The sequence below is a fragment of the Hipposideros armiger genome, unplaced genomic scaffold, assembly GCF_001890085.2.
Source record: "Hipposideros armiger isolate ML-2016 unplaced genomic scaffold, ASM189008v1 scaffold_23, whole genome shotgun sequence".
NCBI classification, from domain to species: Eukaryota; Metazoa; Chordata; class Mammalia; order Chiroptera; family Hipposideridae; genus Hipposideros; species Hipposideros armiger.
Window position 1 is genome coordinate 5,654,936 of NW_017731373.1, and position 11,353 is coordinate 5,666,288.

Below are 11,353 nucleotides of genomic sequence, written 5' to 3' on the forward strand. Positions count from 1 at the left end.
CTGGACGGCAGCTCACCACGGCTGCTGGCTACACACAGTAGCCCATGGCAACCCACTGCAGCAGGGGCTGCAGCCTACGCCATCGCCAGCAACTCATGGCAGCCCAGCTCCAGGTTGAGCTGTTGTTCAGCACCTTAGCTGTGGAGGGCAGTGTCACTGGCCCTCATATGTGGGATCCGAACCGGGGCCCTCTGGCATCCCAAGCCAGCTCTTAACCATTGCGCCACTTGGCCGGCCGTGGGTGCGTCTTATACAGTGGTTGTACGAGCGCAAAAACAAGTGTGAAAAAAGCAGGAAATGTAAGTTAAAAAAATCTACACCTACCGTATAAGACACACCTAGTTTTTAGACCCCAAAATTTTCGAAAAAGGGTGCATCTTATACATGGGGAAATACAGTAACATTTAATTACCATTTACACCCATATGCCTGGCACTGTGCTGCCTCCAGTTTGAAGTGCTTCTGCCCTCCAGAAGTTCAGTCTGGTGCTTAAGACAGAAAGGTGGAAAAGCAGTGAGTTTCACTATAAGAAAAACTATCAAAAAGAATTTTTTGTTTACTCTTTCTTTGCCCAACTCAGATCTTCTACATGGGAAAAAGAGTAACTTATTTGATTGGTCAGATCTTGTCATTCATTGTGCAAGTTACAGGTATACGGAATTATTAACTCTAAAAAATATTTGTTTTAATGCTCTTTTTCCTGCCCAAGCTCAAGAGCAATGACTTCTTTTTACTCTCTGTGGTTTTCTGTCTCCATGAAACAAGGACACTCACAGCAGGCACAGGGATTAGCCCCTGGTGCAGCAGGAGAAAAATATTAGAACTCATCAATTTCTTTAACAAATAAAAAAATAAGCACACACAGCTGACTGTAAGTAGTAGACAAACATTCTAAGGAAAAGTGAGAGTTTCATGCTCAGAGGGGTTCTTATCAGTGCCCTCATGCTTTCAAGGTATTGAGTTTGCTAGTTAAGTGGATTGGCCATTTACATGACCTTAAGTAGTAGAATATTTGGTCTGCTTTACAAATAGATGAGGACTGATCATAAAAAATAGCATGGCAAAGCATTTTCAAAAGTTGGCAAACATAAAGATGTATCATGCACTTGGCTTTTACAAAAGGCAAATGTTCCAAATTTGCTAACATTGTCTGTGATGGCAAATGGCTGTTAGTAGTATGTAAACTAGCAAATATTTTTTAAATATATATTTCTTAATCTGTCCTTTCAGAGTAAGGTGGTTACATTTTAATGAGTGTGACAATAACTCTCTCGTTGAAATAAGCTCATGTTAAGGTGAGAAGATTTTGAAAACTACTGGAAATATTTTCATCTAATGTTATTTTATGTGTGTGTAAATATGTTATCATCATCCTAGAAGCTCATAGTATTACACTTTAAAAACTTAGAAACAATTTTATTTGTTTAAAAATCTCACAATGAAGAGTTTCAGCAGGTTAGGAGACCATTTTTCCTTTTAAATATTAAAAAAATGCAATGCCTTCCAATTAGTTTCCTAGAATAATTAATCAAAGAAGATGACATTTTACTGATAAAATCTGAACTAAAAAGTTTGCATAACAGAACAGAAACGAGTACTATGATTTTCTAGGCACAACCAAGATGCACCTCTTCCATTTTGGAATTTCAAATCTTTGAAGGTATCTTTTTCAAATATAATAGCATTAAAAACAAGTACTGAAATAAATGTGCTTTAGAACTAGACCTTTAAATCACTACAGAACAAAGTATTAAATCAAGCTTTTCAAAAATAGTGATGTTTATGAGTTTTGTACCACTAATAAATAAAGTGGAATTAAAAATCATTTTTAGTAGGGGGAAAAAAACTCAGAAAAAGAGATCACACTTGTAGTTACCAGAAGTGGCGGGTAGGAGAGGGAAAATTGTAGGAAGGTAGTCAAAAGACACAAACTTCCAGTTATAAGATAAATAAGTGGTAGGGGTGTAATGTCTAACATGATGACTATATAACTAACACTGCTGTATGATATATATGAGTAGGAAAATGATTAATATATCCTAAGAGTTGTTGTCATCACAAGGAGAATGTTTTTCTTCCTTTTTTCCTTTATTCTAGCTTTTCTTTTTATTGTATCTATATGAGAATATGAATGTTAGCTGAAATTACAGTGGAAATCATTCCACAATATATGTCTCAAACCATAAAAAAATCATTTTTAGGAACATTGCATATATTTTTTTAATTTTTTGTATATTGTAGAATTTATATACAGAGGGTGCCATATATATATATATATATATATATATATATACACACACACACACACACACACACACACATTTCAAGAAAGGAAAATACTGTATTAAAAGTGTAATACTCAATATATACCAATAACAAGATGAATACAAATCATGTTTATAAATTTTTTTGGCACCCCCAGTAGTAAATTGAAGTACATTTATGTAATGTATAAATAAATATACAAATATTGGTGATAGATGCTGATGTTTTTTACTGACAAAATTGTGCAATGAAAGAAATTTGGAGATTACTGCTATAGAGTCAATCTATACGCCTATAATTATGTCTCACTTTCCTAAATCTGCCTTTCTGAAGACTTCAATCTGCCAGTTCCCATTTATATGCCTACCCCGGCACAGTCTGCTTAAAATGGAGGAGGTACACCATCTACATTTGACAGAGCCACTGCCTTCAATTTAAGATGAAGGTAGGAGTTGCCCAACAGTGTTCAGTGTAGACTCATTACCAGAAAGACTTGGCCGGCCCCATGCAGTGTTTTTCAATCATTTATATCTTCTTTACTTTCACTCAAGCATGTTTTGTAGTTTTCAGTGTAGCAGTCTTAACATTTCTTCTGTTAAATTTATTCCTAAGTATTTTATTATTTTGATGCTATTTCAAATATAATTGTTTTCTTGATTTGCAGATTGTTCATTGCTTTTATACAGAAATAATAATTGGTTTTTGTGTTTCATTCTTGTATCCTGATACCTCACTGAACATGTTTACTAGTTCTAGTAGTGTGTGTGTGTGTGTGTGTGTGTGCGTGTGCGCGTGTGTGTGTGTGTGTGTGGGGGTGTGTTTCTTTGGAGTTTCTGTATATAGGATTGTATTGACTGCAAATAAAGACAGTTTTACTTCTTCCTTTTAGATGTGAATACTTTTTTTCTTGTCTGATTGCACTGAATAGAGCCTGCAGTACAATGTTGACTGAAAGTAGTGTGAGTGAACACTTTTGGCTTTATCAGTCTTAGGGGGAAAGCATTCAGTCTTTCTTGAGTGTGATAGTGAGGAAGTTCATTTGTATTTTTAGTTTGTTCCTAGTTTTTTTAAGATTGCATTTTGGGGCCGGCCGAGTGGTGCATTGGTTAAGAGTTGGCTTGGGACACCAGCTCTGAGCAGCAGGGCCCCAGTTCGGATCCCACATGAGGGCCAGTGACGCTGCGTCCTCTACAGCTAAGATGGTGAAAAACAGCTCCACCTGGAGCTGGGCTGCCGTGAGTAGCCGGCGACGGCGTAGGCTGCAGTCCCTGTGGCACTGGAGCTGCAGTGGGCTGCTGTGAGCTACTGTGAGTGGCTAGCAGCCAGCGTGAGCTGCCAAGAGCAGCCAGGAGTGGCCGTCCAGTGGCCGGCGACCAACCTGCCTCACCCGGGAATAGCGCAATGATAAAAATGCTTGGGCTGGCCAAGTGGCGCGATGGTTAAGAACTGGCTTGGGATGCCAGAGAGCCCCGGTTCAGATCCCACATATGAGGGCCAGGACACTGCCCTCCACAGCTAAGATGCTGAACAACAGCTCAACCTGGAGCTGGGCTGCCCATGAATCACCGGCGACGGCATAGGCTGCAGCCCCTGCTGCAGTGGGTTGCCATGGGCTACTGTGTGTAGCCAGCAGCCAGCGTGAGCGGCCAGCAGCCGGCGACTGATCTGCCTCGCCCGGGAAGAGCGCAATGATGGTGCCAACTTGGGCCAGTGAAGCAACGTCCTCCACAACTAGACTGAAGAACAAAAGGACAGCAACTTGTCTGTTCCCCTTCCCCCAATTCCCCAGCATGGTTCCCATCCCCAAATTCTCCAATAAAAATCTTTAAAAAAAAAAAAAGAAAGAAAAAGAAAAACATTGCTTGTTTGTTAATGGAAAGATTCAATACTGTTATGATATCAATTTCCAAACTGATCTACATAGTCAAGAAAACATGCAAACCACTAGCTAACTTAATCAAGAAAAGAGGATAAAACACGAATAAGAAATGACAAGATGAAAATAACCATTGAAACAGACAAAATTTTTAAAAATCATACAAGACTAATTTGCAGACCTGCAAATATATTTAAAAACCTAAACGAAATGTATAATTTCCTAAGGAAATACAATTTAACAAAATTGACCACATTAGTGGTAAGCATCTTAAACAGACCAATTTCCATTGAAAAAAAAAATAGAGAAAGTTATCAAGAAACTACCGTCGCAAAAAAGTACCAGGCCCAGGTGGTTTCACAGGGAATTCTACCAAACCTTCAAAGACCAGATATCCCATAATACCATAAAGTGTCCCAGAGTATTGAATATTAAAGAAAACTTTCTTATTCTTCTTATGAAGGATACCATTTATACTTAAAACCATAATGAAAATTATAGATGAATATCACTTATAAATGTTGATACAAATATAATAGATAAAATAGTGACAAACAGAATCCAGCATCAAATTAAAAAAATAATATGAATAGAATGCAAGTTGGTTCAATATTAGGAACTTCATTAATATAATACATCACCACATCAGATCTAAGGAGAAAAATTATATGATTATCTCCACATATGTTGAAATGGCCTCTGACAAAATTTAACAGCCTTTCCTGATTAAAACACTCAAGAAAATAGGAATTAAGCCAGTTTTGAAATCAGTTTTCATTTGGTGGGGAAACACTAGAGACATTTTTACTGAGATCAGGAACAAGGCAAGGTTGCCTACTATCTCCACCACTACTCAACATGTTTCTGGTGGCATTAGTCAAAGCAATTAGATAATAGAAATCAACTAAAAACAAGAAAATTGGGGGAAAAAAAGAAGTAAAACTATCTCTATTTGAAGGTGATCTGATAGTATATCTAAAATCCTAGAGAATAACAGCACTAACTCAAATGTTTAAAAAATTCTCTCAGGAAGCAGGATATGAAATTAACATACAGAAATCAATAACCTTAATATACATAAATAATAACTAGAGGTTACAGAAAAGAAAAGTCCCCACTTTGGAAATAATTTTAACACAAAGTGTGCAAAACTCCTAAGAGGAAAACTTTAAAACACTTCTGAAAGACAAAAGTAGATTTGAATAAATGGAAAGACATCTCTTGTTCTTGGATAGGACAGGTCAACATAATGAAGATGTCAGGATGTTAGTTCTACCTAATTTGTCAATTTAATGCAATCCTTATTTTAAAACCTTCTTTACTGAAATAAAATAATAAAGTGTTTAAAAAAGGAAGAATACTCATAGTCAGGAAATCACTGGAGAAACTACAAGGGGGGTGGGGGAGGAGGAAGGAACCAGTCCTACTAGACAATAAAACATAGTTTAAGCCTTTAAAATAAAATAGTATGGGTACTGGTACATGAATTGATAAATAGACCAGTGAAAGAGAAAGAAATTCCAGGGGAAAAAAAGAGACAAATACATACAGTAACTTAGTATAAAGCAAATCATCAGGGCAAAGATGGATTTTTAAATTAAAATAAATGGTGTTAGGACATATATCTGGAAAGATAAAAATTAAATCCATACCTCATACCATACCATCCAAATAAATCAAGGATGACATACAAGTACTAGAAGGTAACATAGGTAAATTCCTTTATGACCTGGGTGCATGCAAACAGTTTTTAACTAAGATGCAAATTCAGATGCAATAAAGAGTAGATAAACTAGACCTCATAAAATTAAGAACTTTTTGCACACCAAAACAGTCAAAATACAGCTCCTGAAGTGTGATAAAATATTGTGACATATATCTCAGGTGCAAATCTAATATCCTTTACAAATAAAGAAGTTTTGAAAAAATTGAGGAAAAGAACAAAAATCTAATAGGAAAATGACTCAAATGGACAAGTCACTCACATACATACACACACAGATTTTAATAGGGACTTTAAACATACAAAAAGACATGTTATGACCTCATTTTATGCTATTCTCCTTTTCATTTACTATGTTCTGTGAACATTTCAAACTATCCCTCAGCAGAAACTTCGCATTTGTTTTTGTTTATTCCCTCTTTGCTCTCCCTACCCTCCAACTGTTCAAATGGCTAGCTTCTTCTCGTTTTCAGGTTTTCACTTAAAAGCCACCTATTTGGGGAGGCCTTCCCTGATCCCCTACCCAAAGTACTATCTATCCCTCCACCATAATTATTCTATATTATAGCCATTTTATTTCCTTAGAACACAGCATAATCTGTACCTGTCTCTCCAATTGAACGTTAGCTCCCTAAGGGAAGGTGCTTTGTCTGTCTCATTCGTCATTGTATCCTCGGTGTCTAGCACAAAGCTTGGCACATATTTCAAAGAATAAGTGTAATAAAAGTAAAGTAATGACAGGTTAGGAAGTAACATGCTGGAATTCAGGATTTTGGAGGGGGAACCCTTGGAGGGAAGATAAGGTCCAGGATGCAGAATAGCAGTGAGCTGCTGAAAGGAATTTAGGAGATTTAAAGAACTGACATTAAGATGGGGAGTAGATTACCCACATTTTTACCAAAGTAAAAAACACAATATCCCTCAATCTCAGCACTATCTCTAGTTAATTCTTCCAATTCTCTTAGTAACTTACATTTATTACACCTTTTTGAAAATCTCCTCGAGACTTCCAGTTACTTATCCCTCCTCCTTTCTCTTCACCCAGCTCATCAAACTCTTCTGGCTCCGCTTGCTTCCTTCTCCAGCCTACACCCTCAATCTACAAGCCCTACATCAGTGCCCATCCTTCCCCTCTGTCTATAGTAATTCTCCAACATGAATCTAAGAATCATCTGAGACAGTTTAAAACTTAAGCATAGTCCTGGGGCCCCACCCTTCTGATTTAGTAGGTCTAAGGTGGAGGCCTAAGAATCTGGATTTTAACAAACACCCCCAGAGGATCTGGATACCAGTGATCCAAAGATAAAGCACACACAAAACAGCCAAGAAGTCAGAGGAAAGACTACCTGTTGCCCAAATATATAATGTTCTATCTGTACTAATACATATGCAGCATTACCCAATTGAAGAGGGTCATTCATTCCATGTTGAATGGTCTACATCATGCATCTTATAGTAGCTGTTATAATAATTTTAATAACATACAGTTATATTACTCTAAGTTCATTGTGTAATAAATATCTATACTACATTAACTCGTTCTTCTGGACTTGTGTCTGAAAAAAAATCCTTTGAGGTCATTATAACTAAATCCAACTGCACATTTCATTTCCTAAACCCTTTTTGTTGTTCTGTCAAAACATTAAAATAGTCTATAGTTAAATAATTTGGGAAACCAACTTGGGTAAACAATGTACCTTCCATATAGGTACACTACTTTTTTTTTTCAATGTAAATGCTTTTGTATTTATCAGCAAATTCCACTAAAAACACTGCCACATGGTAACCTTTTGTCACAGATTTTCCCAGTCAGTCAATAGTAAAATGCCAGCTACTCTTATGTGGGCGGATTTTTTCCTTTTTTTTTTTTTTGTTTTCACAATAAAAAGTATCCTTATACTAAAAAATATTAGAAATAATCATTCTACAGAATAAAGTCCAAATTCCTTAAAAGAATACACAACAAATGTCTTCTATGGCCTAGATTTACAAGCACATCTCTTTTACACAAATTTTGCAATTTCTCCTAGTATCCTGTAATTAAATCCTAATTTGCTCTTTATTTATCATAACAATGAGTGAAGAATATTCTAAATTCTTGGAATTAGGTTATTTTAAAGATTAAGTAATTCAACTCCTTAATTTTATAGAGAAGGACATCATCTTTTTGTATACCATTTGTTTACTGATAATGTTTTTATATGTACGACTTTTTAATAATTTAAGACTAACAGAGAATGTAAAATTTCCTAATAATCCTGTAACAACTTTGAAAAAGTGAGTTTCAATGTGATTCTCCTTTTCCATTTCCTCCATCTTCTGGCAGGAGCGGTAAACTCAAGAGTTTCACACATTTCTAAATAAATTTACCCTTCTAATTAAGAACAGGAGGCCAATAACTCACTCTGCAGACATGATGCAGATTTGTTACCACAGGTTCATCTGTAAGAACCTCAGGAATTGCAAACAAGTTTCTGGAGTTTAACCCTTTACCCACACAAATGAAATCCCAATGATGATGATGATGATGATGATGATGATGATGATTAACCAGCGGCTAACAACATGTATTGAATCTTTGTGTTCTGCCATGTGTTAAGCACTTTAAATTACTATCTCCTCTGGTTCTTCAGACAACGCTATAAGTAAGGTAGGTGGTAATCATTGTCTTCATTTAATAGTTAATAAAACAAGGCTCTGGCAAGTTAAATAATTGTCAAGGTCCCACAAGTAAACTTTTTAAGGTATTACCTACCACCTTCAGTTAGGGCAGGTCCCCCACCCTTCCTTCTGCATGCACTGACCCTTCTGTCCTTCCTGGGCCTTCTAGGTGGTCGGGTAGGGGAGAGGCTCCGCTGCTGGGGCCCCCACTCACGTTCAGCAGCCGGTTCCCAGTGCTCTCCTTGGCCTGATCCTTTGGCAGATCCTCGGTCTTCCGTTGCTCCTGCGAGCTACGGGCCGAAGAAAACTCCGACTCTCTGATGTGCGGGGCTTCCAGGCTATGGGGACTCTTCTGAAGTACAGGATCTGTGAACAGGGGATGGACATGCCCACTGCGGTTATTAGCTGCGTTGGAAGCCTTGGCCATCTCTTGGGGCAGGTCCATCCCTCCATCCTCTGCCGACGGATCTGTGCTTAACTGACGGCCTGCTACTGCGCAGGCGCAGCCCTCTCGCTGCGTTCCCCCACGCTTTTCCCTCCCGCGCACGCGTACAGCACTGCGTGACTCGCACCTTCAGGCCTGGCTTCATGCCCAGGGTTGGCGTCCGGGCAGTGAGAGCTTAGCGCACCTAGAGGGTAAGCTTCAAGCGTTTGCCCAGGCTACTTCAGACTCCTGTAGAAGGAAGTCAGAGCATGCTGGTGGACAGCAAGTCTCCTCAGCACGGTGACTGAACACTTTCATTTTCTTGTCTGCCCTCTTCTCTCTGCACCAGTTCTTTTTGGGAGGTTTACAGTAGCTGTTATTGCTTCCTTACACTATCCCCTGCGCTCCAAATGTTTTGTTCACAACATTCTACTTGGACATCTTTACTTGACTGTCACATAGACTCATAACACAACACATTAATATATATCTTCCCTCCCAGACCTCTAGTATGTTCCAAACTCATTTAATGTAACAATGTCATATCCACAAAAGCTTAAAACTTCAGGCACATTTTAAAATTCTAATCCTTAATATTTGAACCCTACTCTTTCTCTTTATGGCACCTGGTGTTAGGGCATCTCACATACACTACTGAAATGGTTTACTCATGGGTCTCCCTGCCTGCTGTCATCCACCCTTTCCACTGATTTACCTTTAAAATTAAAAAGTGCAGCCTACTTTTAAAACAAACCCAGAAACTTCAGAGCTTCTTTATTGGCTCTAAGTCTGAATTCCTTAATATGGGAACCAAGGGCCTCCAAAATGCATTCTGTGCTACCTCAGGATCATTATTGCTATTCTATTTGGAATCCATTTTTCTTTTATTCAAGGGCCAGCTCAAAGTTCAGCTTTCAGTTATATGTTATAACCACACACACATATCCCAAATGCAGAATTAACCACTATCTCCAAGCTACTACCCTATCTCATTAGTAGGTTCACACTATTTCAATTAGTTGTCAATTTCTAAAGATAAGAGTTCTTTGCGGGCAGGAACCCGACACTCACCTTTCACTCTTCAGGACATATGGCACAATAGCCCAAGACTCTTGATTCAAGTTTGTTGTCAATTTTGAGTCTGTGCTGTGTTGTTTAATCACTGTGCCGAGACTTGCTGCCTTCCTTATGGAAGTGTGTGATGCAATATAAAATATCTGACCTAAATCTAATCAAACCTCTACACCTATCCTCCAGTCTACAGGAATTCGGGAGACAGAGGAACAAACTGAATGATGCCATTAGGAAAAAAAAGTAAAACAAATACAGAATATAGGTGGGACATTCTAAAACAAAACTGGGCTCTTCCCAAAAAAATGTCACGGGGGAATACAAAATGGTAGTCACTCTAGAAAATAGTTTGGCAGTTTCTTAAAAAACTAAACATGTGACTACCATACAGCCCAGCAATTGCATTCCTGGGCATTTATCCCAGAGAAATAAAAACACATTCACCCAAAAACCTATACACAAATGCTCATAGCAGCTTTATTCATAATAGCCCAAATGTGGAATCAGCTCAGATGTCCTTCCATAGGTACATGGTTAAACAAACTGCAGTACATATATGCCTTGGAATACGACTTAACAATAAAAAGAAATGAACTATCGATACACACGGCTTGGATGAATCTCCAGGGAATTATGCTGAGCAGAAAAGGCTAATTCCCAAAGATTTTATACTACATGATTCAATGTATAATACTTTCCCAGATTCTTCAACTCTTATACCTATCTATGTCTTCTGACTAGTTTATGAGCCTCTTAAAGGTAAGTACTATGTTTTATTCATATTTTTCATATTTTTGCCCTCACAGACCTAGCAATTTGGTCAAGATCAAGTCATCTACTGCAATCCAAGCTTTATGTTTCATAATAGATTACAAATGGCATATGAAGGCCAGAGGTCCCAAATGCTGGCTAATCTACAGGCTATATCACAATAACCTCAGGTATCTTTTTCTAGACGGTAGTTTTCCAGGCACCACCTCACACTATTGAATCTGAATCTCTGGAGATGGGGCCTAGAAGAAATCTGTATGTTTTCTTTTCTGCTTGAGGGGAGTGGGTAGATGCTGGTATTAATACTTGAAAACTTTATTTTGCCTCCCCCCAAAAAACCAATAACAAAAATCCCACTGGGGATCTTGTCGACAACTCAGAAACTCTAAGTACATTGCTTTACCCACACTTGATGCAAGGAGAAAAGTGAGGAAAAAATTATTTTTGAGTCAATCATGAAAACATATATTAGCAATGAACTTCCTCCAAGTTTCCCCCATCATCATGGCCAAAGGTTTTTTGATAGACACCGCTGGGTTTTCCCTGAAGAAAGATGTGTATA

At 37.9% G+C, this 11,353-nt stretch overlaps 1 protein-coding gene across 1 annotated transcript in view; it reads right to left on the minus strand.

Annotated features, from left to right (window-relative positions):
• CATSPERT (catsper channel auxiliary subunit tau) overlaps positions 1-9,008 on the minus strand; it is an 87,156-nt gene extending 78,148 nt beyond the window's left edge. The window contains exon 1 of the mRNA XM_019635613.1: positions 8,740-9,008. Within this exon, the coding sequence (XP_019491158.1) occupies positions 8,740-8,970 (231 nt within the window). The 5' untranslated portion in view covers positions 8,971-9,008. The remainder of the gene's footprint in view (positions 1-8,739) is intronic.
• Positions 9,009-11,353: the final 2,345 nt, after the last annotated feature.